This window comes from Dermacentor silvarum, unplaced genomic scaffold (genome assembly GCF_013339745.2).
Source record: "Dermacentor silvarum isolate Dsil-2018 unplaced genomic scaffold, BIME_Dsil_1.4 Seq944, whole genome shotgun sequence".
Taxonomy (NCBI): Eukaryota; Metazoa; Arthropoda; class Arachnida; order Ixodida; family Ixodidae; genus Dermacentor; species Dermacentor silvarum.
Window position 1 is genome coordinate 20,575 of NW_023607000.1, and position 27,990 is coordinate 48,564.

Here is a 27,990-nt window from a genome sequence, read left to right on the forward strand (position 1 = left end):
GATCCAGCATTTTTAGCGCGCTGGGCGTAGCAGACTGGTAGACTATAGCCCCATAGTCTAATCATGTATGTATAAGGCTCTTATATAGGTTCATGAGGCATTTCCTATCACTACCCCACGTTGTGTGGGACAAAAGTTTAAGCATGTTCATTGTCTTTAAGCATTTGTTCTTAAGATACTTTATGTGTGGGATGAATGTGAGCTTGGTGTCTAGTATTACGCCTAAAAATTTGTACTCGGTACTTACAGGTATCCGCTGTCCATACAGTTCTACGTCAGGATCAGCGTTCAATCCTCTGTTTCGTGTAAAAAGAACACAACAGTTTTTATTCGGGTTGAGCTTAAAGCCATTTTCAACAGCCCATTTGGAGACATTGTTGAGACCGAGCTGAACCTGTCGCTCACAGATAGCCAAGTTGCACGACCGAAATCCTATCTGTACGTCATCTACGTATACCGAATAAAACATACTGCGTGGAATGAATGAATGCAAGGAATTCATCTTTACAATGAAAAGCGTACAACTAAGTACTCCACCCTGTGGAACCCTGGTTTCCTGAATAAAAGGTCTGGACAGAGTACTGCCAATTCTAACTCGAAAAGTACGGTTAGACAGGTAACTTTCTATAACACTAAGCATGCTTCCCCGAATACCCATCTCGGACATATCCCGCAATATTCCAAAGCGCCACGTTGTGTCGTAGGCCCTTTCCATGTCGAGGAATACGGACAAGAAAAACTGCTTATGGACAAAAGCGTTTCGATATTTGCCTCGATACGTACTAGATGGTCGGTTGTTGACCGGCCTTCTCTAAAGCCACACTGGTATGGATCGAGCAGTTTGTTTGATTCGAGGAAATGCAGGAGACGGCAGTTAATCATTTTTTCAAATAGCTTACACAGGCAACTCGTGAGCGCTATTGGTCGATAGCTTGTCACTAAATAAGGGTCCTTCCCTGCTTCAGAACCGGGACGACAATTGCTTCTTTCCATGTAGAAGGAATGTACCCAGCAGCCCATATTTTATTAAAAAGTGTGAGTAGAGTCATTTGGGTGTCTGTGTGGAGGTATTTGACCATATCATAGACGACTTTGTCAGGACCCGGAGCAGAGCTCTGACATTTCTTTAAGGAGGCTCTTAACTCGGCAATGGTAAAAGGGCTATTGTAGGGTTCGATCCGTCTGCACTTGCGATCTATGGCATGCGTTCTATTTGTTCTTTGTGTTTAAGGAATGACTGCGTATAATTCATTGAGCTAGATACGTACTCGAAGTGCTCCCCGAGAGCGTTAGCCTGGTCTTTCAGGCTATTTCCATAGTCATTTACCAGCGGCAAAGAGTGGGTTGATTGCCCCTTAAGCTTTTTTAGTCCACTCCACACTTTTGTTTCCTGTGTATAGGAATTAATTCCCGAGACAAACTTCTCCCAGCTTGTCGCCGCGTCCTTCGCCCCTGTGATTTAATCTGTTTAAATTCGATTAGGTTTTCCGCAGTAGGACATTTCCGTAGTTTTGCCCCAGGCTTTATTTTGTCTCCTTCGTGCCTGTCTGCAATCGTCATTCCACCAGGGAACCCGTCTTTTGGATGTAGTCCCATTTGTCTGAGGAATGAACTTCTCAGCTGCGTCAATGATAAAAGCGGTAAAATATGATACGGCATCATCTATACTAAAGTTACTTATAAAATCTTGTGATAGGTAGGTGGATTCCTTAAAACATTTCCAATCCGCTGAGGCTAGTTTCCAGCGAGAGACATGTGGAGGGGGGTCACGTTGCGTTACCAAGTTTAGACTTACTGGGAAGTGGTCACTTCCATATGGATTTTTGATGACATGCCATTCTAAATCAGAGAAAAGGGAGGCAGAGCCAATCGATAGGTCTATTGATGAGTATGAATTGTGATGGAGATTATAATAGGTTGGCTCCTTCTTATTGAAGAGGCACGCACCGGAGTTTAAAAGGAAGCTTTCTATGAGTCGACCTCGTGCGTCGCATCGCGAGTCGCCCCACAGCGTGTTGTGGGCATTAAAATCTCCCACGAGCATGTAAGGCTCGGGAAGCTGATCAACAAGGTTATGAAGGTCTGTTTTTTGAAGATGATGGTTCGGGGGTATATAAATGGAACATACCGTGACCAATTTATTAAAAAGGATAGCCCGTACAGACACTGCCTCAAGGGGCGTCCGAAGGGCGACGTGTCGACAAGCTACGGACTTGTCGGCAACTATTGCTACACCGCCAGAGGCGTTAGCCTCGTTACGGTCTTTTCGGAAGATGGTGTAATTCTGAAGAAAGTTCGTGTTTGTAGGCTTCAGAAGTGTCTCTTGAACACACAGCAACTTTGGATTATGTTTGTGTAGGAGTTCTCTTATATCGTCGAGGTTGTGAATAAGTCCTCTAACATTCCATTGTAGTATTTGTGTCTCCATAATGAAGAAAGTGTTTTTGTGCTGTGTGTTCGGAAGATAGACTAGCTCACGGTGCCTTTTCCAGGCGCCGTGACGCGAGGTTTCTCTTTTCTGGAGCGGTCCAGAGATTCCTGCCGCTCCTTCGGCGCTGGCGGCGCCATCTGGCCGGTTGTTGTGTCCATCGCCTCTTGCGAGGCGCTGGACACGCAGCGGTTGGTTTGACGTGACTGCCTCGTCTCGTGGGACGAGACCCTTGAAGCCACCAGCCCGGAGGTCGATGGCCCCTTGTTCTGAGATGGCGGAGCAGCGCTAGCTGCAGCCGCCGAGGGAGCGGATGGCGTCGCTGGTGGCTCACTGCGTGTGGGCCGGCCAGCCGCCGGAAACCGTTGTGTCGCTGCCCCCTGACGCGCCACATCGGCAAAGGTATTCTTTGGCAGGTATGAAGCCCGCCTACGTGCTTCCTTAAATGATATGTTATCTTTTACTTTGATTGCTACTATTTCTTTTTCTCTTTTCCAGGTTGGGCACGACCGCGAGTATGCGGCGTGCTCTCCATCACAGTTTACGCAGTGTAGGTCATTCTTGCAAGTTTCAGATGCATGTTCATGTGCGCTGCATTTAGCACAGGTCACTCGACCTCGGCAGTTCTGGGAACTATGGCCAAATCTTTGACATTTGAAGCATCTCAGCGGGTTTGGCACGTACGGCCTGACACGGATTTTTATATAGCCTGTTTCGATACTTTCAGGACACATACTTGAGCCGAAGGTTAGAATAAGATGCTTTGTTGGGATTTCTTTACCATCCCGCCTCAACTTGATCCTTTTGACATCGATTACGTTCTGGTCGCTCCAGCCCTCTAGAAGTTCTGTCTCAGTGAGTTCCATCAAGTCATCGTCTGAAACGACACCACGGGTGGTGTTCAATGTGCGGTGCGGGGTAATTGTCAGTGGAATGTCCCCAAACGAGACTAGATTTGGCAGCTTTTCGTGTTGCTTCTTATCACGGAGTTCCAAAAGGAGGTCACCGCTGGCCAATTTCGTGACTTTATAACCTGGGCCAAGAGCATCTGTGAGACATTTCGCCACAAGGAACGGGGAGATGATTCTGACTGTTTTTTCCTGTTTTTCACTATGGATAACATGATAGCGGGGGAAAACTTCTGTTTGGGTACCAAAAAATTTGAACACTTCTTCGGTGCGCCCCCTTTTATGGGGGCGATCAGGGAGTGGTGGAAAGTTCCAAGCCATATGTGAGTGTGTATGCTTTCGGCGGTAACGCCAGCCACCCACCATGGAGCCCAACAAGGGGACGCCGCAAAACATGTAAAACAAGCCCTGCAAACGCCAGCTGTACGTTACTGCTATAACCTAATATGATATAACCTAGTTTGGTTACGTCACACATGGTTAACCCTCGCTGCCTAGAAGATAGGAAATAAATAGAAGAGAGAAGAAGACAGGAAAGATTGAAAGAGAGAGAAAGACAAAGAGTGGAGAGGAGGACAGGAAAAGGCAACTACCGATTTCCCCCGGGTGGGTCAGTCCGGGGGCGCCGTCTACGTGAAGCAGAGGCCAAAGAGGTGTGTTGCCTCCGCCGAGGGGCCGTAAAGGTCCGAACACCCGGCTTCGGCTCAACCCCCAGGATCCCCTTTTCCCCGGACACGGCTAAGCCACGCACGGTTAAGCGCGGGAGGGTCCAACCCTCTTGTGCTCGGGTACGTGGTGGCGTCAACGCAAAGTGAGCGCCGATAACACATAGCACGCATAAAGCTGCGAGCCGCCGACGCACCTACACTGCCTAGACTCTGCCCTCAACGCAGATTGCTTTCAAGATACGGCCCGCGCGACCACACGCCGCCGTGCAGTATGCAGTTGATGCCAGAGTACAACGCCGCCCGCTATCCATCCCCCCTTGCTGGTGCCTCGAGCGCAACAGAAAAAGGCGCGCTTCCTGCCTGCTTTTCTTTCTTTTCCGTGTGAGATTTAGACACGGTAGTCGGCTCCCCTCACACGCTTTCACTCGCACATACAGCATATGGCGTGTGGCAACGGCGTTATCGCCCTTGGACTTTATACAGAACATCTACGATTCAAAACGAATTTTAGGACTACAACATGTCATAGACACCATCTTTAGATAGCAAATACGGATCTCAAGGGCCATAATTTTGCTGGCAGAAACTGAAAATACGTCATAGGTGTCGCCCCCGGCACTTTGGGCGGCCGATGCAATCGTCAAGCCACCAAGCCAAGCGACATTAAAAGTCAAAATGGCTGCTCGGGCCGGTGCGGGGTGGCAATTCGCAACGTATGATGCGGGAACGGTCCCGCAGTTGCGACGCAACAGCGGGGTTACCAATGCATTAGATTCTATGGGAGCTGTGCTGGGACCGGCCGAAAACGACATAACAGCCGGGAAAACGCAGCACCCGGGAACGTAACAGCAGTGTTTTACTGTAATAAATTAGACACTTCATGCGGAGCGCTTAAATGCGTCACTTAATGATCAGAAGGACCTACCCTAAAGACTCAGTATGTTTGTACAATATCATCAAAATCGTTTCCGGGGAACGATTCATCTCGGGGAATCAATATCATCCTCGGAGAATCTGGCTTTTTGGACTCCTGATTATCAGAACGTTTTGGCAGTCTCCAACGGATCCAAATTATCAGTTGGTGACTGTATCTGCAGCAGTAGCATGACAATGGTTGAAATAGGGACTAACCAGGATGCAGGCAAGCATATGTGCACGCAGCAATGCATTGTTAAGTTTTTTTGACCACTTGTGAAATAAAGGCACTTATTTTATGGCGAATCAGATATTTTGAACTTCCGATTATTCGGACACTTAGGCAGTCCCTGCCGAGTCCGAATTATTGGTCTGTGACTGTAAAACCATTCGTGCAGAGTAACCCTGTGCTATGCACACTCCAAGTGATGAACACTGTGTAGTATATATAGGCACAGAAAACAAACATGTGCACTCTAATATAGGCGGCTGAAGCTACTCGGTCCATACTGACAAAATACTTACTTTGGCATCACTAATAATGAGGGTTGCTGCTCTTTGGACTCTTGCATCTTCTTCTTGCGCTTGCGCAATTTCTTCTTCCTTTTAGCTTGCACTAACATTGAGTGTTCCATTCCAGTGCCTCCTGGCACTTCAAACTCCCCTTTTGCTGTGCCAGTGTCCGAGCTCTCGGCGTCAGTAGTGGTTGCAACGTCCTCCTTATCCTCATCTGCCTTGATGTCCATGGAGAATGCTACATGTCCAGTTGTCTCGCTGCTCCCCTCTCTTCTCCTTTTCGCAGGTGGAGCATCTGCAAGTGGACACAGCATGGTGCGGATGGCATCAATATTTTTACAAAGGTTAATATTTCTACAAAAGGCCTTTTGGCTAAGATCAAAGTGTAGCATTACGAAGGGAGAAACTCAGTTACTTGACCTTAAGAAGTTTTCTTCATTTACAAAGGAAAATTGACAGTGTGTAGTAGAATATGCGCATGTTGGCCATTATACAACGGCAAACTGTAAATTTTTTTCTGTTCAAATCCACAAAACAAGACAATAATAGCAGTGTGCGACACGTGGCTTGCACAACCAAATCAAAGTGTTTAAGATGCCCATCACAGCAAAGCATCCAAGTACAGTAAAAGCTCGATGATACGAATCTCACGGGGTCATGAAAAATATTCGTATGAGCCGAAATTCGTATCATCAAAACACAAGTAAAACTACTTTCGAATCTCGATAATTCGAACTCGAAGGGGCCCGAAAATTTATTCGAATTAAAAGGACGTATTTTTGAAGTATTCGTTTACCATAGCACGATGCACGAACGGTGCGAGTCGTGAAATATCGCGGTGCGCAAGCGCATAGCAAGCGCGGGCCACGAAACTGCCCACGCCGGCTAACGGTCGCTTCCCGATAACGACAGAAAACGAAGCTTCAGGGAGCGAGCGGGCGGCGCCGGCACATGGGTGCGCGCGGAGACCGTCGAAGGTGAGGGAGGAGGGCGGCAGGGAGGCGGATTTCCACCGAAGCGGTCAACTCCGCCGCTTCGGTGGCTTCCCTCGCCCTCCCTCTCAACTCCCTCGTAGCTCTCTCACCTTCGAGTCCGTGCGCACATCTCCGTGCGCGCCCGCCGCCGTGCTGGCCCCAGCTTATTTTAGCCGCCCCCTGAAGTTTCGTTTTCTGCCGTTATCGGGAAGCGAGCGTTTGTGGGGCATTTGCGGGCGTGGCAGTTTCGTTGGCCCGACTGTGCCTCCGCCGCTGCTTCCCTCTGCGCTGCTGCCGCAGCGTGCAAGCTCAACATGTGACTAGAAAATAGTGGAGAAGGGTTCACTGCTATTTTATCCGCGTGGCTGAGACGTCCGCACTAGTGTGTGCTAGAATAGGGTTGTCTAGAACACTCTAGTCGGCACGGCACGTACACGCTTGTTCCGGCGCGATGCAGAAACGGCGACCTTGCAATTTGAGAGAGGGGGAAATTTCCGCCGCGGGTTCTTTCTTTTTTTTTCCCGTTCCTTCACGCGCGGCATTGAGGGGTCTCTCCTGAGCTTTTGCTCTATGGCGGTGTCGGAGCAATGCCGGTCGGAGGCGCCGCCGCGTTAATTGGCGCGCTGCTAAGAGCACTGTCGGTACGCGGTATGTTCGAAATAGGCGTGTTCGAATTAACGAGATTCGACTGTAGCTAAATTAAAGAGTCAGAGGTGAACTCACTCAGGCACATGTACGTAAAAAGCATTTATTTCTTGAAGCGGCACCGCTTCAAACTCTTCACGCCCAGTCGCGGAGTCCGCGCTGTCCGGCGCCGCGCCTCCGCACCAAAAGAGAAGGAGAGAAAGTGCGTGACTGCGCGCTGTTCTCTTTCGCGGCCGTCGGTGGGGCGGCGTTTATTCGTATCAACCAACGCAGGCTGAAAATCGATTCGTAACAACCGTTCTCTAGCACGTTGCAAAGTAAGAGGGCTCGGCCGGGACCACAGAAAAATTCGTATCATCCGGAAATTCGTATTAGCCGTGATCGTATCATCGAGCTTTTACTGTACATTGTGCGTATGACAATACCATTTTGCCTTTTATTGCGATAAAAATTATATGGACACTCCAAGTGCATTTCTGCTGTCGGCGTCGCTGTGATGTTCCGTATAAAGTCCAAACATAATAACACGGTCGCCGCACGCCGTACGCTGTATGTGTGAGTGAAAGCTTGCGAGGGTCAGGCGATGATCACGGCTCCATCACGCGCGCGCGCGTGAATGAATGAATGAATGAATGTGTGTGGTTTAGTGGCACAAGGGCCAGGTATGGCCTAAGAGCGCCATGCCAGTGTTTGTGAGCTTGCAGTGGAGCGATAAATTCTGAGAATAGATGAGGCGTAGCTGTAAAGGGGCCTAAAAATAGTCGCTGTAAAGTGCGTAAAATCTACATATAATAAGATTATGGCAATGACTAGTGAGGCATACTATGGACATGAAAAATGTATTGCAAAAAAAAAAATGATACGATATGCAAGATATGTCAGATATAAAAATTGCTAAGAAGCACTACTGCCTAAACAGAACCCTTGAACCACAAGGGCCTGGAGGCATGTGCTATACAAAACTATCACAATGGCATCCTCTGGAGAGAGGATGCGCTACGGACTTATTGGGCTAATCACATGCAGGACCACATCGTTCAAGAAATCAACGACTGCTTTGGCGTTAAAAAGCGGTTCTTCATCAAGAAACATAATAGAATGTAGAGGGACATGATAGCGGTGTGCTAGAGGAAAATATTTCTTTCTCTCTGTTTCGGCTTCCCAACACTCTAGGAGGACGTAGAGAATCGTCAGCCTCTCACCACATCTACCACAGGTTGGTGGTTCATCGCCAGTCAGCAAAAAACTGTGGGCACCATATGTGTGTCCTATTCTCCGACGACAAAATAGGACATCTATTCATTGTATTTTCGTAGCTGAGGGCCAGACACCTAACTGTGGCTTAATCAAGTGAAGTTTATTATTTGTTTCCGCATCCCACAAGCGTTGCCGGTGGCTTCGCAGATTCTTACGCAAAAAAAGGCTTGAGATCTGTGGCAGGAATAGCAGCGGTAGTATTAATAGCTTGCGATGTAATTGACGTGGCCATTTCATCTGCTAGCACATTGCCTTCGATGCCTCTATGGCCAGGCACCCAGCATATAATAATATAATATATAATAATAATTTATTTCTGCTTCAAGAAATACAGACAGAGGAGCTGCAGAAAAAGCTGTCCTAAACAGCTTGACTTGGCCGCAGCCCCGAAATACAAAGCAGCAGCGACAGGCAATCTCATCGCAGACATGACGGCTTCATGTTAAAAACATTTTTTAAAAGTAACAATATAGCAAAAACATAAGACCAAACAAAATCTTATCTGCACTTAAATGTGCACAAACCAAATTACTTCGTAAGCGTGATTACACATATTTAAGACAATCGTCAAATAACATGCATGAAATAACAGCACGAATGACAAAGAATAATAGACACAATATAAATAGAACAAAGAACATATCTAACCAATGATATGCTGGTTAGATATGTATGCTCTACACAGAACGGAATACAGCTGAACGAGTACAGGATTTTTGTGTTTACAGAGCGACTTCAAGGTTTTTACAACGCTTTGGGAATCTGTAAATATAATAGCTTTTTGAAGTTTTGATTTCATTATATACTTCACAGCTGACAATAGTGCATAGGCCTCAGCCGTAAAGATACTTGTCTCCGGGTGCAGCACACCGGATTCCGAAAAGGATGGACCAACGGCTGCATAAGATACCCTGGCATGTGACTTGGAAGCGTCTGTGTAAAACTCTGTACACGAGTACTTGGGTTGTAGTTCTAAGAAATGCATTTTAATGTGTGCCTCAGGCACGCGTTTAGTGACCTCTACAAACGATGTGTGACACTCTATGAGCTGCCACTGCCACGGCGGTAACAGTTTCACTGGAGCCATAGGACGATGATCAAGTAGCAGAAGACCCATTTCCTCACTAAGATTCCTCACACACAAAGAGAACGGCTTTCTCGCTGCAGGTCAATTATGGAAGAGTGTGGCAGTGGTCATATCATTTATGGCTGAATATGAAGGATGTTCAATGTTCGCGTATATGCTCAGAAAATATGTGAAACTGCTATATGAACGCTGCAGATGGAGTGACAACTGGAGTGACAACTGGTTCGACTCTGCGTATATGCTCAGAAAATATGTGAAACTGCTACATGAACGCTGCAGATGGAGTGACAACTGGTTCGACTCTACGTAGAGGCTCTGGATAGGACTTGTTCTGAAAGCACCAGTCGCGAGACGGATACCCAGATGGTGAACAGGCTCTAGGATTTTTAATGCACTTGGCGTTGTGGAATGATAAATTATAGCTCTGTAATCAAGGCGCCAGCGGACAAGAGTGTTGTACAAGTTCAGGAGGCATTTTCGATCACTACCCCATGTTGTGCGTGACAGAATTTTTAAAAGGTTCATCGTCTTCAGACACTTTGCCTTCAAATATTTAAGATGGGGGATGAAGGTTAGCTTAGAGTCTAGAATTATTCCAATGAATCTGTGTTCACTGCTCACGGATAGCTCCTCTCAATTGATCGTAAGATTTGGCACTGGTTTCACGCCTTTTTTGTTTGAGAAGAGTATGCATGTACTTTTCTGTGCATTTATTTTAAACCCATTTACATCCGCCCATTTAAACAATTTGTTTAATCCAAGCTGCACCTGTTGTTCACAGATAGCGATGTTACATGATTTAAAAACTATCCGTACATCATCGATATACACAGAATAAAACAGTGCATGGAATGACTGTATACAGGCTGTTCATTTTTACAACAAAGAGTGTGCAACTAAAGCACACCTCCCTGCGGCATGCCAGCCTCCTGGGTGAATGTTTTAGATAAAACATTGCCCACTCTTACGCGAAACGTGCAGTTAGACAAGTAGCTTTCGACTGTGTTTAACATATTTTCACGGACCCCCATCGCGGAAAGATCTCGCAGAATCCCGAAGCGCCATGTCGTGCCGTACACTTTCTCTAAATCTAGAAATAAAGAAAGTAAAAACTGTTTATGAATAAACGCATATCTGATGTTTGCCTCGATGTTTGCGTGTGAGGGAGGAAGGTGGGGCTGAAGCGCGCCACAGAAGGTGGCAAGCGAGGCATGGGGGGAGGGGCAAGGGAGAGTGGGTTCTACTCCCGCGGCTGCTGCTTACGGCGCCTCCTTTTGTGGCTTAGTTCACGTTGATGCGAGCGGCCACATGAAGGTCAATTCGCTCGCTGCTGCTGCCATGCTTCCTCACTTTAGCATTTTGACAGCAAGTTTCCACGGTCATCAAGCGAGATGTGTTCATGTTTACCTGTGTGCGCGTGACACCGTGCTTGCTAATTTAGTTCGCAAGAGAATGCTTGCAAGTTTATACGGCCAATAAAACTAATATCCTTACTTCATAGAGCTGTCTACTAATTTGCTAACACAATTGATGCTTTGCCTTTCGAGCGAAACTACAACTTTTCTATCACCAAACTTCATGCCAAACATCTATAGCTCCTTGTTTCTGCTCACAAGGTGTTTTGGGCTGTCACAGCTGCAATAGGAGCAATTATGTAAACCTGTGAGCCTTAAGTATTCAGGTGCTAATTAATTCTGTTTGTTGAAAGTTTAGTTTTACCACGTTCCTTGCACCTTCAGCATCGTTAAAGACATGCAGAAGCAGAACAGATTTGGAATCATGAATTTTTCAGCAAGTTTTGTTTCATCCACATATATGGACTCCAAGATCTCACAGATACTCAAGGTGTGGGGAACCATTTCGATTCCTTTATGTGAATTGTGCTTGGACAACAGCAAGCCACTTCAGTAATTTGCCTAGTGAAAATCATTACTGTCAAAGCCAATGAAATAGAATCAGCTACATGAAAACATACTAGTGTAGAAGCAAACACACAAGCATCTATCTTGGAAATCTTTTTACTAAAACACTTGATGCATACTAATAAATTTTAGAGTGCACATACAGGTAAAATCAGAAGTGTCTTAAGATGCATGCAAGCATTTAAAACATTATTTTCATTAGGGCTAGTCATTTTTAAGCCTTCTCTTGACATGTACAATGGACATTTTGCAAAAATGTTACTGCGCATGTGCGAGCAAGTATATTTTCCAACCAAATAACCTCGACCACAGGCTAGCAAAACAAACTATTCTTTCCATTGAACACTCTTCCCTGCTTTTCTTTTACTTCGTTTATCCCTTTCTCTCTGTACACTGTGGAGCTTACAATGAGGCGGGACATTCCCACAGAAAGCTTTAGAAAAGCCTTTGTGGTGCTCATGCGCCTTCCCTGGAATGTGCAGGGGCGAAAGCCTTTAAAGCGAGAAAAGCAGTCTGTGAACGAGAGTTCTCAGTTGGAAAATATCCTTGCAGGAAAGCCAACATAGATTTTTCCAAACTGTCAATTGTACATGCAAAGACTGAAGGGGTTCATGTGCAGTTTTTCACTTATCTAGAGAAGTCCAAGAAAGCATAAGAGGACACCTCTGTCTAGCTAGGCCATTTTAGTGCTCGCTTTCAAGCGTGACTGCCAACTACCATTAATTCTTTGACACTGAAATCGTTAAAGGCATAGCAGAAAAAAGTGCTGCAGGAGATTTTAACTTCATTTAGCCCTCGTAATCGAATGCCACCGATATTTTGTGTGAAGACTGAATTTTCTACGAACATTGGAGTATTTCACAAATTTGCAACATCCAGCACATAGGCAAAAAAATGTTGCAAATGCCAAGAAAAAGAAATGAGTCTGAGGAAGTTATTGGCTTAACTTGCGCAAAATGTTTTACTTTGAACTAAAGATGACTACATATTTAACGAATTGGTGACAACTTTTTTTTGGTAACCTATGGCTGGTAAAAATAATGAAAATACCTTATTTACTAGCATAATGAACACACTTTCTTTCTCGAAAAATATGCGCAAAGTTGGGGGGTGCGTTCGTTATGGGGGGTAACATTTTCAGCAATTTCTTTTTTTCATGGCCACTCTCTAAAAAAGTCGCAGTTTCGCCCAAAAGGCGAACCATTAATTGCGATAGCAAATGAGTAGACAGCCATACGAAGCAAGGATAGTAGTTTTATCGGCCGTATAAACTTGCATACATTCGCTAACTATGCAAATTAAAAGCATGGCGCAGCGCACAGAGGCAAACATGAACACATCACACTCACTGACCGCGAACACTCGGTGTCAAAACGCTGGCGTGAGGAAGCGCGGCAGCAACAACCAGCGAAGTGACCTTCATGCTGTGCATCGCCTCAACGCAAACTGAGGGGCATGAACGAAGCACGCACAAAGGTACAAGCCGCCGTCGCACCTAGACACAGCCCCCGATGCAGATAGCTTTCAAGATAGGGCATGCGCGGCCGAACGATACAAGAGTGGTGAGTTGATAGTAAATGTTACCCTGCGTGCACCACAGCTGTTTGTCTGTGTAGTACACAGAACACACAGCGAGATGCGTTTGCTTGAGGCGTTGTTGTGCACCACTGTTCATAACCTCCGAGAAGGTTAGTACAGTGAAATCTCGGTGATACGATTCTGCATAATACGTTTATTCCCCCCCCCCCCCCCCCCAACGCACCACAGGAGCAATATTTTCGGATGATACAATTTTCGGATGATACGTTTTATTTTTCGGTTCCCGTGAGGATCGCATCAACGAGATTCCACTGTATTGTCACTCCCTCACATGGCACATCACATTGTGGAAGAAGTGTTAAACTAAGTTATGGGGCTGTACGTGCCAAAACCACAACCGGATTATGAGGCACGCCGTAGTGGCAGACTATGAATTAAGCTTGAGCCCCTGGGGTTTTTTAATGAGCACCTAAATCAAAGTACACAAGTGAGGAAAAGAAAAAACACACTTCTTGCTTGGGAAAGCTAAGGGGGGGTGGGGGGGGGGGGGGGAGCGTTCATTACGCGAGCACATTCATTATGCGAGTAAATACAGTAGTTGACACTATTGCTCAGAAAAAGGTGCGCATTGCACTATGCATACATAAAAAAATTATGCAGATCCCATGCACTGTGGGAATTGATTTAAGCGAAGCTTTCTGTGCTGTTTGCTTTGATTGACGATAATTAGGGGTTATGTTGATGGCGAATATTTCATTTCTTCAGTGGTTAGTGCAATACGAGAGTGGTGAGTTGATGGTAAATGTTACCTTGCGTGCATCGCTGCTGTTTGTCTGTGTAGTACACAGAACACAAAGCCAGACGTGCTTGCTTGAGACGCTGTTGTGCACCACTGTTCATAACCTCCGGAAGTTTAGTATTGTCATTCCCTCACATGGCACATCGCATTGTGGAAGAAGTGTTATACTTTAAATCAGTTAGAGGGCTGTATGTGCCAAAACCACAATCGGATTATGAGGCACGCCATAGTCGCAGACTACGAATTAATTTTGACCCCCGGGGGTCCTTTAACGAGCACCTAAATCCAAGTACACAAGCGTTTTTATATTTCGCCCCCATCAAAAAGCGGCTGCCGCAGTCGGGATTGAATCCGCGACCTCAAGCAATGCCATAGCCGCAAAGCTACCATGGTGGGCACAGAAGTGTTGAAATGACGTGCGACGCCTAGATGCTTTTATGCGGCTTTGTGTCTGCAGGCCGTGCATGAGTTGTCTGCATGAGAAATTTCCATGGTGTTTATTTTTCAGGAATAGCTGAAACGTACTGTACCTTGAACTAAAATTTATCCAGCTTGTCCGCAACCGCTACCGTGTCTAGTAGTAGCGTTTCCTCGCCTTCTCACGCGCCTTTACCCTCTCCTGACCTGCCCCCATGGCTGTTATTCACTCGTTTCGTGGCTGCGTCGGTTTTACCCATTCTCTGCCTCCTCTCCCTACCTCCTCTCTAGCATTCTATCCATCTCCCCTCTGGACAGTTGCACATTGTAGAAAGGTAAGCGCTGCAGTTTCTGCAATGCTTTTCCTGGCTATACCACTGGCTACAGGCCAGTTCCTGGCTACATCACTGGCTGCAGGCACTGACTTCGCATGCCTTCTCTTCCTCTTAGGCAGCTGTCGTCGCTTATATCCTCCAGCAGAAACCGTGCGCGAAGCCACTTCCTACCGTAAAAGGGCGTAACGTTTATTCCCTGCTGAAAAACAAGGCACTTTCCAGGTCTTTGCGCAATATGTTGCCACAGCCACTGAGTGCCACAAATGCCAAATGTCGCGAGTTCCAACATACTGTAGCCAAAGAGGTAATGCAAAAAATGAACTGCATTTTCAAGCTCAATACATATCCGTCGTAATCTCTGGCGTTAAAACGATACAAAAAAATTTTGGAAGCATGAGCTGACTTTCTTCATGTTCACAAAGCGTGTAGAATATACTTGACATTGCACGTGTCAGCACCTCATCAATCATGACTAAACAATGGTGGCCAGGCTCCCGTTATTGCTACTAGATGGCACAGCATGTCACCGCTGTAAAACACTGTTTGTCGCGAATGCGTGCAAACTGGCACTTTAGCCATAAAACATATTCGCAGGGCATAGGCTGCATTTATTCGGTAAGTCGCAAATTTGCACGAACTAACGTTAAAGGGTTAAAAGCAATTACAATTGACTAAAAATTCAGTTTGACAGAAGTGTAAAGGTTGTCCTTTAATTCAATCTCTGGGCGATTCAAACAAATTGTGCATGTCCTAGTGAGATTGAATTATAGGATGTCAACTGTACTCATCTACTTAAAACATGCACGAAGGAAGACGAAGACAGGCAGCCTACAAGCGATGAATGCCCTCACAACACCAGAGAACACACTCCAGTGTGCGCCTGGTGCTTCAAACTCTTGCAAAAAGAAGAAAAAAAAAAGAAAACGGCAAATATGGTACTATATGCTATACGTTTGCTGTAACAAATTTAGCATGTACGGCCCTTCAGATTCAATGCCTTGTTTGAAAGCACCTGCCAAAACAGTGCCATTTTGAGTTGGTCAGCATTAAATATTTCTGATGGCATGAGAAGGGATTGTTGCCCCCATCAGGAGAAGTGCACTTTCAGGGCCGCAGCGCAGCACAGCATTCAATATATTGCATGTGGCTGTCAACAAGAGTGTGATAGATGCGTGGTACAGCGCATTGCTTTTCCATGGGGTTTCCAAGGGGATTTTACAACTGTTCAATATAGACAATCATTCAATATATCCTAGTTTGATATATCCAGGATCGATTGTATTCAAGCAAATATTAAAGGAAAGAAAACCTGTGAATTGATAGACATGTTCTTCAGACATGTACTGTTCTGCACATGTTCATACAGACATGTACAGACACTGTGATACATACATGTTCTAGAACAAGATAAAAAGACAGGTATATAACTTTGAGCGAAATTTCTATGTTGTCTGCACAGCGGGAAAACAACCAGTGCTAGTTTGATTACAAGAACATATGCTTATGCCTAGCTGCTTTGTATATTTTAAAACTTGTCCTGTGCTTACCTGTTGCTTTACTCATCCTGTAACAGCAAACAGCACAAGTTAGTAGATAAGTAAATAAACAAATACTATAAATGTTCAGCAGCTTTGCGTGCAATGGAAGTGTGAGTTAAAGACCAATGGAAAAATGCCTGTGCCCTTACCTTCGTCTTCAGACTTCTCTCCTTTGTCTTCCAACACTTCATCAGCGACTGCAGTGGGCCCTGCGGCCACATCGGGATGCCTGCTGCTCCCGTCTTGATAGCCAAAGTGCTGAACACAAAACAGCAGATAGTTACAATGCGCAGTTAAATACAGTATGTAAGGCTTCATGTCTTAAAGGTGGTCTAGTATGAAATGCAACTAAGGCCACTGTATAAAACTTCTATGAGCTTTGATCCACCGTGGTTCTTTAATCTGCAAGAAACCAAGCAAGCCTGGCTGCACAGACCCGCGGGTTATAGTTTTTTTTCTTTTTACATAAACACACACACACACACAAAATAAGGGAGGGGGGCTACTACATAGGAGAGAGAGAGAGCGAACTGGTAAAGATCCTCATTGTGAATCCTCATTGTGAAGTGATGCCAACAGTATGCCTTATACAGGACTAAATTCCAAGTGTCCTTGACCATCTCGGTCACTATACTGTAGCGATGCCTTTTTAGAAGCTAATGCCTTTTCATGCTTTTAGCGTTCATGAGTGGTTGCGTTTGACAGAGGAGCATCACTGACCACTCAGGAATGCGTGAGCAGGAAGCAGACGTGCACTGTGCCTAGCATGAGAATGCGGTCGTGCCCTTAAAAAATGCTGCAGTACTGTGTGGCTTACTTAGTACCTTGCTATCACTGTCACCCTTCAATTGCAATATTTTTCGTTCAGTAATGAGGCTCTTAATGTCATTTCTACCAAAGCACGTGTACTTCAACTTTCAAACTGAAGAAGTAATTATTCACTGCAGTTTCACCCGAGTGAAGTATTGGCACGCTGCATATGCACACTGGCAACCTTTGTGAGTGGAGCAAATTAAAAATGAGGATGTCTGTGACAGATTTCACCAGATTTGTCTGTTTGCAGACAGAGTCAAAGGAGCATGAAAGCTATCTGATATGCTGCATTTTCCGCACTTCATTTAATGCCACATTTCCTCTGCATTTGAAGCCAAGAATCACATCGACCGAATTTGGTTTCATTGAGACTGGTAGAACTGAAAGCAAACAAAGTAAAAATTGTCATAATCAGCATGTCATACTGATGCAGCTACACCACTAATTTGAAAATATGTGCTACAGTCACTCAGACACACTAAACACATGTCTGAAAAGTCAGAACCTGTGTGAAATGGAGGCTCATCCAGATGGGATCATTTGTAGAAATTGAACAAATTCTTGCTCTTGTAAAAGCTCTGGTAGTGTGCACATAATTGAACACATCAACTAGTAAATGTTACAGGTGCACATTGTACAGGTGTTGTAAGGTTGTAACAGGTGCGATTTGAACTCCACTCATGCAGTTCTACTTATAGCAGTAATCAACATTGCCAAATGAAACACACTGCTTGCAAACTTACAAGGAGCAAAAATTATGGGGTTTTACATGCCAAAACCACAATCCGATTACGAGGCAAGCCGTAGTGGGGAATCCGGAATAATTTGGACCACCTGGGGTTCTTTAACGTGCACCTAAATCTAAGTACACGGGTGCTTTCGCATTTCGCCCCCATCGAAATGCAGCTGCCGTGGCCAGGATTTTATCCCGCGACCTCATGCTTAGCAGCCCAGCACCAGAGCCACTAAGCAATCACGGCAGGTTACAGCACATCTTGCAATTCTATATGGCTCCTAACAGCCTACGGCCATGATGGAATGAAACGAAATAAAGCTACAGGCAACCAGTCACAAGATCTGTGATAGCGAGGAGAGGTTGTGCTGCCAGTTCTGCAGCCTCTGCATCCCCTTATTCTTCTCCTCCTTTGGTGGGTGAGCCAAGAGAACCAGCAGCACAACCCCTCTTCAGCCTCCCCCTGAACATTTTGACTTCCTTCACCCTACCCTCATCATCATATCCACTGCAGGAAGTTGGCCTCTCTCAGTTATCTCCAATTACCCTTTCTTGCACCAGCTGACGACATCTTATGCAAATTTCCTAATTTCACCACATCACCTACTTACCTGCCATCCTTGACTACTACCCTTCTCTTGACACCCATTCTGCTACTCTAACAGACTAGTGGTTATCTTGCCTATGCGTTACATGGCCTTCCCTACTCAATTTCTTCCTCTTATTGTTAACTAGAATATGAGCTAACTCCCTCTTATCTCTAATACACACTGCTGTCTTTGTGCCTCTTAACATTTTTCGCCATCCTTAACTTCTCAAGCACCGTACTCTACGCACGCCTTATTCTCATTTCCCATTAGGGGTGGGGGAGAGTGAACTTTATGAATGTTGTCAAAAAGAAAAGCAGGAGGGCATTGTCACGATGTACCTCTGCCTCTTTGCTCGTTTCACTGCGTTCCTACACTCCCTTACTTCATCTGCGGTGTACTAGCGTGGATGGCCACGTTTTGATACTGTCGAGGTTGCGGCCGCCGATGATGTAGATTCTTCAGACTCCATAGCGGTACATGCTGCCTGAGCCAGCAAGCAGCAGCAGCCTGCAATGCCAACGTCGCATGCCACCAACAACCTGTGCGACGAGAGACTGAGGAAGCAGCAGCAGCCACCAAGGCCGGCAGGCACGCGCAGCCCTTAAGCCCAGTGTGGGTGAGGGAGGCACACCTCAGCAATGCCCTCTCCCCTCACGCAGCATGCTATCGCAGCAGCAGGTGTTGCGTTTCGCCCGCTCAGCTCTGTCGAAGTGCGCTCGTGACGTGGCGTCGCAGCCAATGGGAATTCAGGTACCGTTTCGCTTGCTGCTACAGATGCTGGCTTTTTCGCTCAATGGGCGATTTGATGCTTTCACATCAAAATAGGGCTAATGTACAGCTCGCTGGTTTACTCACTTCTAGCTGCGCGACTGTCTACATGTTGTTTTGATTGGCTGTTACACTGGCACCGCGGGGAAGAGCATTTATTTTTTCACCGAGTGATGGCTCTTGGTGGCATGCACTATCGATATCAACTGGAGTGAGTGAACTGGGAAACTACAGCACAGCCATTCATTCGTGGCACTGCACAGGACTAAAGTTAGGGTGCAAATTTACAAGGGGGGGGAAAATTTATTCTGAACAGCAAGGTTAGGGGTGCGTTCATTACGTAAGTGGATTCATTATGCGAGTTACAGACAATGTAAGGGGGGGGGGGGGGGAGATCTTGACATGAACTCTCGAAGTTGACAAAAAAAAAAAAAGCGGCTCTGCTCAGTTAGTAAGGTGCAATCACCTTGCAGGCTCTGTCAACATCTTCAGGTGTGGCGAACTCGATGAAAGCAAACCCCTTGATGCGGTTGTTGTGGCGGTACCGTGGAAGGCTTACGTACACCACCTGCCCATGTCGGCTGAAGACTCCTTTCAGCCACGCATGATCAGCATGCAGCGGTAACCGCTCAACATACAAAGTGCACTCATCCACATCAGCCTTGGCCGTGAAATCGGCACACCGTCGCACCCGCTTCTGCTCCTCATCCATCTGCTCAGTGAGGGGTGGTCAGAAAAGAATAAAAAGACGGCTGATAAGGTGAAATCCAAACAGACCACAAGGTTACAATAATTGCTTTAACAATCAGCAGCAAGCAGTAGTTCATTGAAACACTTTTTAAAAGAAGAAAAAATGATATGCACTTATAGAAACACAGAGGACAATCTTGTACAGTCGAACGCTTCTACAACGAAATTACAGTAGACTGCCGTCAAGACGAACTCAAAGGAACCATGAAAATTTGTTCGTCTTATCAGAAGTTTGTGTTAACAGAAGTGCCCTCCAAAAAACAATTCGCAACATGATCTGGTGATCGAAATATCTTACTTCAAAACGATAAATGAAGTAGACTTACAGCGGTGGAAAAATAGCCTAAAAAGCATTTATTTAGATGAACCTAATAGAAATCTGTCTTCCAAGTTGTACTCTTGCTTGGTTTCATCCAGTCCGTGATGGATGTTTGTCGCTTCTGTGCAAATCGGCAAGCAGCCACAAACATCATCATCTTACCTAATGACCTTAAAAATCCTCCTGTGCCTTCATGCTAATGGAACAAGTTCACTAGAGAGCTCTCCTCTTCCGACAATATTTCTGCTTTCTTTGAAAGTGCAATAGGAGTACACTGAACACTTGGCCTAGCAGACATACTAGCCTTCGCTACGAGGCCAGCGAGGCAAAGAAAACGTGCAATGCTCCTAGGGACGGCAAGGGTACGCGACTGACAGCTGTCAAGGTGGCATAGAGAAAGGATGGTGTCGGTGGCCAACACAGGTGGCACGGTCGCAGTGGAGAGCCTGTAGGACCCGTATAATGACATGAGGTCACATGCTCCCGCTGAGAAACGGCATTGGCCAGCAGTTTCTCCTTTTTTCCCCCTTTTTTTTCTTTTCTTTTTTTGTTTCCTCGTCTTGTTTTTGCCTCTGTCCACGGGCAATGTGCACCACAGGCACCCTAGCCTCCAGGATCGGTAGCGGTGGCGGTCACTCCGAACAGTGGCATTTGATGCTGTACAGCCACACCTTGTGTTGCTCCTGGGTTTCGCCACGTAGCATGCGTGAACCTCGATTACATAAGGTTGGCCGCACTCACACATTTCGTCGGAGCAAAGTGCAGAGAAAATTAGACACTTCTTTCATTAAGTCGTGAATTCATGTTAAATAAAGTTTTTATTTTGCTGGACATGCTTAGCCTGCTCTATCGGAAGTGGTATGGTGCCTGAGCTTTACAACGAAGTGACCTGTATAACGAAGGACTTTGGAGGTCCCGAGTACTTTGTTATAAAGGTGTTTGACTGCACTTTTAGAAAATTTGAATCCAGAGTAACTGCACTATGTTTTATAGGTTTTATGCTCATCTGATGATTCTTGACTGACGAGGTTCAATGTTGCAAAGCAGCACAGGGGCAATAAGAAAAACCATAGAGGAGGGTTCGAGATTAATTTTAACTACCCGAGGTTCTTCAATGTGCACAAAAAGCATACGAGTGTTCTTGCATTCTGTCTCCATCAGAATGTGGCTGCCATGGTTGGAATAGAACCTGTAAACTGAGGCACAGCAGCAGAATGTCACAGCCACTGAGCTACCGGTGCGGGTGGTTTTAAGCTAAAACCTAAATTAATTTCTAAAGTATATCTACAGTAAAGCTAAGGTATTTCTGAAAGGAATGCATATTGAAAAATAAGCCGTTTATACCTCCCAAACTCCTGATGATGTGTAATTGCTGCCAATCATGAGTGGCGCACTAACGGTGTATTATTACAGGGAAGCTGTCTACGGCTAGGATCTGGAAAGAAATGTGTCTGAGATGTTGACAAAAACAAATCATCATGTGGGCCGCACCTGGTGATAGTGCAGAAAGGGTCCAAGCTCAATGGCACATACTGTGGGCTCGGGGATGTAACGCACCCTTGAACTACCCGTGTCAATGAATGGACACATGAGATTGATGTGCAACAAGAGCGTCGAGTCCCGGGTAAAGCCCCTATATATCGAAAGTAGCGCCATCCACTTCCCTCCTCCTCCGTTCCACTATCGCGCTCGGCGCGACCAGCGCGATCGAAGCGCGATATCGACAGTGGTGCCGCCTGCGTCGGGCCTGCCGTGGCAGACGACAGCTAACGCGCTACCAGAGGAAATCCGAGGAAAACTTCGATCGCGCCCTGCGGAGACGTTTTTGAGGCGCGATTTTGCTTCGTCAGTCAGTAACTGGTCTTAATAATGCCGTTTTGGAAGTAGCAACGCGACGATGCGAGACGGCGCAAATATCAAGTGTGCAGCAAGCGTTTGCGCACGCCACATGGTAAACAAAAAAAGCATTTTGCCCTCGCCTTGTCGGTTGCGGCAACTTAAGGCGCAGCAGCATGCCATCACAACGAAGTTTTTGTCCATAACACGTTTGATCCGTTTGTGCGTACAGCACTTTCGTCGCACAGGCCCGAGAATGGCAGTCGGAGCGAGCGCGCTGGAAAGAAAAAAATATACAAAAGCGTGACGCGAACTTCCACGTGACACGGATTGGCCAATGGGGGAGCGGAGGAGGCTGGGGCGACAGGAGGCGGCTAAGAGAGGGCGAGGAGGAAGCGCCGGGGTGAGCGCGGTGGCGGCAAGATCCAAGAATGGCGCTACTTTTATAAATATAGGGGGGCTTTAGTCCCGGGTGGGTAGAGTCGCCATCTATGCAAAGACTGACTGCAAGAGTGCCACCCTGTACAATATGCCAGTCGAAAATTATGCCACCATCTCAGATTGTGCAGACGTTTGTGCCATTAGGCTAGAAGATGGCACAGTAGTTGCTGCGGTATACATCCCTCCCACAACCTCAAAAAAAGAGATCAAAGTCTTTCTGAGTGACGTGTTCGGTTGGGTGTCTCTCGACAACAACACATCCATCGTCGTTGTGGGGGGCTTTTAACATTGACATCAGCAGACCCGACGGAAAGTGGATCTTATCTTTCGTGTTGGAATGTTTCGGCTTAAAGTGTTGCAATGAAGTGGATGTGCCAACAACAACATGCAACAGATCGTGCATTGATCTCACATTTAGCAAGATTGTGTTTCAAATGGATGTGCAACCAATTGCAGTTAACCATAGCGACCATAAGGCAATGATCAATATGCTGACCAAGTGAATGGAATTAAAAAAAACAAGACAAAAGTAAACAACGAAGTTATGTGTTGCGTCTTTTCAACCATTTAACATAACCTCCAAATTAAAAAAATTTAAATATAACTAAACAAAACCAACAGCTTCACTGGTCTTTCATCTTCACATAGTGAAAGGGCTCTGAATTTTTTATTATGGTAGGTACTACTGGAGCCATGCGATGCCTTTCACTTGGCATGGCCACATTACACTGGCTGGGCGAGCTAGCACCTCTCAGGATTGAGGTGCATGAGGAGATGCTTGCATGCAAATGAAGGTTAACATTTTCAAGAGAGTTCTGCTGAATACAAGGTGCTGCTGTGCAATCAGCACAAGGGTTTTTTTTTGTATAAATACTCTGCCAAATGCGCATCAGATATTCCAGCACACAATTGCAGACACAGACTATCATGTGCATCTTTCCCTGCCACTGTAGTCAGGGTCTTAAGTGTGTTTGAGCTCACCTTCTGGCAGGCAGATTCGTGGCATCATGTAATGTCTAGATTGCACATCATGGAAGACATCACTGAAAAGACTTGGGTCAAGTTCTGCATGCAACTGCTGATAAGGACTTTTTTTCTTCTTTTTCTTGAATTTATTGAAGTATCATATGTACAGACTGAGACATATAATGCTTTCAATAAAAATGCAATGAAATGCTGTGGCATTACATTTTGGCAGTCTACAAAAATATGATGGTATCAACCAATCACATGCGTGTCATTAACTCACAATGTGCAGTAGTCGAAATGTGCGCCAATTAAATTATAGGGTTTTACGTGCCAAAACCCCGACCTGGTTATGAGGCATGCCATAGTGAGAGACTCCAGAATAATTTGGACCACCTGGGGTTTTTTATAGTGCACCTAAATCTAAGTACACAAGTGTTTTTGCATTTCACCCCTATCAAAATGCGGCTGCCGTGGCCAACACCATAGCCACTAAGCAACCACGGCAGGTGAAATGTGCGCCAATGAAGTTGTCACAGTTGCCACATGTCTACTTCTGCATTTTAAAAATAAATCATAGCTCTGGAACATGGCAGAATAGTGCAGAAGTGACCTACACATGTTCTACAACACACAGAAGCTTCAAAATGGCATTCAGGAAGACAGATGTTCCTAATGAGCAACTCAACAGTATCACACCAGCCGTGCAATGCTACCAATGCTAGCTTGAATTGATGACACAATTAAACGGCTTTAAATGATGACTGCAAAAATACATGACATGCTGCTCCAATTATTCAAAAGTTTCATTCAGAGTACAATGTAATACAGAGTGAGCAACAACTCACTCTGTATTAACATTACGATGCTAGTTTCCAAATCTATAACTATCAGGTGGTTCTTACAGTGCATGAAAGCTGTGACTTCAAATTTTGTTATGACTACCTGATGCTCCACTAATGATCCTGGCAGCATACAACAGTCGCCTAAAGTTGTCAGATGGAGAATGTCTGTTTGCCCATCGAATACACCTGCTTGGTAATGACATCCTATCGGTTGCAATGTGGGTCGAGTTTTGAATGAATGGCAGAAACACTAAAAATGTTAAAATGTTTTTGCCAGCATTATTGGCATAGTAGGGTCTGTTGCTCTCATAAGATCGCTGGACGTAAATGTTCACAGGGAATCACATCAAGGTCTACTCTTCCCAAAAATCCTTTAGGGTAGCCTGACACAATAAAATTGGACTTTGTTAATATTCCCTTGTGTGGCATGTTTTTTTAGCATCTGCTCTACTGTGCAGACAGACACAAGATGTTACACCACTCTGCAGGTGCAAAAGATGCCATTAAGTTACTCTTCGCTGCTGCGCTTGCAGCTTGTTAACTCTTTCTTTACTGCTAGAAATGTGCTCATTTTCGATGATTTTATGCTTTACGAATTATTTCAAGACGTAGTAGTCGCAATGTACTGTAATACATAAAATTATAGCCTGATCACTGGTGTTCTGAATGGATTTAGAGCAGTAATAATTGCTCAGATCATTTTTGAGAATTCTTTTGTGGAATTGTGGAATTCTTATGTGGTAAGCAGCTGTCATTAATGCAGTGTGTTGGTTGTTCTGGTGCATAGCTATGGTATATGACAGAAGTGCATTTTCACTTTTCTTCTGCATACTGCTTTTGTTGATGCTCTGACATGAATAGCCAGTGGAGGACTTCAATTTGAAGAAATCATGTGCAATTAACAGCACCAAGCTTCCTAAAGCTGAAGTTACATTGATGTCATCAGAATAAGAGCGACAGTGGGGGAAAAAAAAGAAAAAAGGTGAAAGACAAAAATGTGCTCCAGACATAAAGCGCGAGCGCTGGGAATAGCAGTACTATGTGCCAACAAGTGCTGCTTGTGCTAAAATACAACATACACATGCTGAAAGGGTGATGCTACCACCTCTACATTTTTTGACCTCACATCCTATGCACAAAACTCAATAGGCCTCAGTACAGAGAGGAGAGAATGAAGTTGAAGCAAGACAAGAGGAGTAACAATGTGGGAGCTGGACAGGGCACCAAAGCTAGTCATGTGGCTTACATGTTGCATCATGTGGCAGCGTGGACATCATATCAATAAATGGAGCCAACCTACCATCAATATTCAAAGGGCAACAACACTAATGATGGCTGCCAGTAGTGTTCATCCATTATTATTAGCAACCGACATGTACAGTCGCGAGCAAAAATTCGTGAACCAAAGGTGGCACAATTTTTTTTTTCTTCGCAGCCTGGGCATTTCAGCTGAAATTAAGAGCACACTCCTATGTGCACATGTTTGACCAATACAACGTATTAAGCCAATTCGAGGCTGCGGAGCTGTGCTTGAATATATTTAAATTTTTTGCTTGTGCCGTGGTCTCCAAACTTTTGCTCGCGACTGTACATATTGCTGCAAAAACACAAGCACACCTTTACGGTTAAAGGAATGAACACAGACATTAACACCAACACCAGCATACACCAACATTAAAGGTATGACGACACTTGCAAGACAAAATTGTTTATATTAGGGGATAAATATGGTATTGCTGTTAGATAGGAAGCCTACTTTAATGCTAAAGTATTTTGCAATTTCCTAATTTTTTTTAAGCGCAAATTTGACACTCAGGCCAGCATGCATACCTCTTTAATCAATTGCTGTATGCCATAATGCTTTGGAATTTATGTAGGCCTACCCGAGAGCCGTGCGATCAACTTGAATCATAATAATAATAATAATAATAATAATAATAATAATAATAATAATAATAATAATAATAATAATAATAAAATTATGTCCTACGTATTTGGGAAATTGTCCCCGGAAAACTAAATACCCACACAAGAACAGGTTTTTTGCATGCCTATATTCTCACATAACAGGTCATATTACAAAATATTATGAGTGGAATTGAATTATCCAAGTTCATTGAATGCCTTGATATGTATTAAAACCGCCTGCAAAGTTTCAAGAAAAAATCTTCATTGAGTGAAACTTCATCATTGTTGGTGTACCAAAAGAATGAACAAATTTGCGTTTCGAGAAAAACAAGAATGAAGATTATAAGTTCTGGTTTGACAAACCCGGTACCCCCTGTAAGTTTTGAACGACACATGGTAGAAGCACGATTTGTTTTTGCGATAGGTAGAATAGTTTGCGGGGTTGCGTAAAAACGTGAAAGTAAACAATGCTTTTTCTGAAGAAAATTAAAATTTAAAAAGTTTCGTCATACGTTAATACAGTGACAACGGGCACAGAAAACAGACCGCGACTTCCTTAGTTTCTTTTTTCTGTTCTCTTTTAACTTCGACACACTTGCGAAGAACAAATGTGGGCACTCTTACGTACTTGATGCGCCACGGCAAATGAAGTATTACTCTTAAGCAGTAAACAAACTCTACTGTAAAAAGCTTCTCGCCTGGAGCAACTCCGATGTAGCTATGGCACCTGCGATGTCTTTGACGTCTGAAGTTAGGGCCCGGATCTTGTGGAAGGTCAAGAACACCTCGAGATCCACGTCTGAAGAAAAACCATGAATGAGGCGTTAGCACGAGCACAGCACGCGCTCATGTGCATTACGCGCGGAAGCACGCCCTCGAGCTTGCATGCTTTAGCACGCGGTAGTGCTTTTCAAAGCGTTTGTGTCAAATGTTAGATAAGAATAGTTTTTCGCGGCTTTGGCGCAGAGAAGGCCTTCCAGTAAAGGCAAGAACTGAAAAGGTAACAGACTAAGCGCTGAAACGTCATTATACCACTTAATTACAACGGTCACAACAAGTTGCAATCACTTACATCCTTCCTCGTCTTTCATTACAAGCTCGTTCATATAACGGTCCTTGCGAAGGTTGGCGTCGCTGAAGTAGAACTCCATCTGCAATAGGGAAAGAGATCGGATAAACAGAGACGTTTGCCGTTTTAGTTTTCTTAAAGGAGAGTCGAAGAAGCGCCAAAAGAACTCATGTCAGCAAAATTCAAGGTGCTGCTAGAAACACCACACCTGGTCTCGAATGCTCTTGAAAAGTTTCTTCTTTCGCCTGCGCACTTTTCTTTTCTCGCTTTTGCTCGAACTCGAGTCTTGTAATGACGTTGCACTGCTGCTCTGCGCGACTTCTCCCATGTTTGTAGGTACCTACGGTATCTGCAGTCAGGTAAACGAACAACGTTCCCTTCGCGTTGCCCACAGGTACAAATAACAGCGGCAGTTGTAGCACAACGCAAGACAAAAGTAACGAAACCAGTGAAACTATCAAAGCATGCAAGCGGAGACACCGTACAAGCGTGCTAGCAACGCCGCATCAAAACAAATCTGACGCACATTGTTGCCGGGTTATCACAATAATTGCGTGCTCTCCGCCGAATACGGCGAAATTGGTTAGCCAATCTAAACGAGCTCCAAGAACTTTTACTATGGTCCCTAGCCAATGCCCTAGCGTGGCGATTCAGTTTTACAGCCTCAGTCCCCTCGTACCGCCAAGAGACTGGCGTCTCTTGGTTGAGCCATGCGACAAGCGGTGATATATGTGTTTTGTGCGTATTAGGTCGCACAAATACACATCTATGAAAAAAGCAATGTAACGCCTTGCAAAAGTTTTAATTCAAAAGATACAATCAAGAAATCTTTTCCTCACGAAAGGTCGGTTATTGAGAAGATAAGACATAACATATATAAAAATTAAATGATATATACCACTTTATGAACACAACTTATGACTAGAATTATTAGCATAAGTATAATGTGATTCCAGAACGCCATAGTTTCATTACTTGCCAAAGCATGCCTTATGCCACTGGTT

General features: G+C 45.0%; 1 protein-coding gene across 1 annotated transcript; it reads right to left on the minus strand.

The window, feature by feature from the left end:
* Positions 1-5,422: 5,422 nt before the first annotated feature.
* LOC119435838 (la-related protein 7) lies at positions 5,423-27,497 on the minus strand. Its single transcript, XM_037702546.2, has 6 exons — positions 27,195-27,497; positions 26,990-27,068; positions 26,616-26,716; positions 19,319-19,564; positions 16,098-16,206; positions 5,423-5,730 (listed from the first exon to the last, which is right to left on the minus strand). Exons 1-6 carry the CDS (start codon positions 27,312-27,314, stop codon positions 5,441-5,443), a joined length of 945 nt encoding a protein of 314 aa, XP_037558474.1. The 5' UTR covers positions 27,315-27,497; the 3' UTR covers positions 5,423-5,440.
* Between the last annotated feature and the right edge of the window lie 493 nt (positions 27,498-27,990).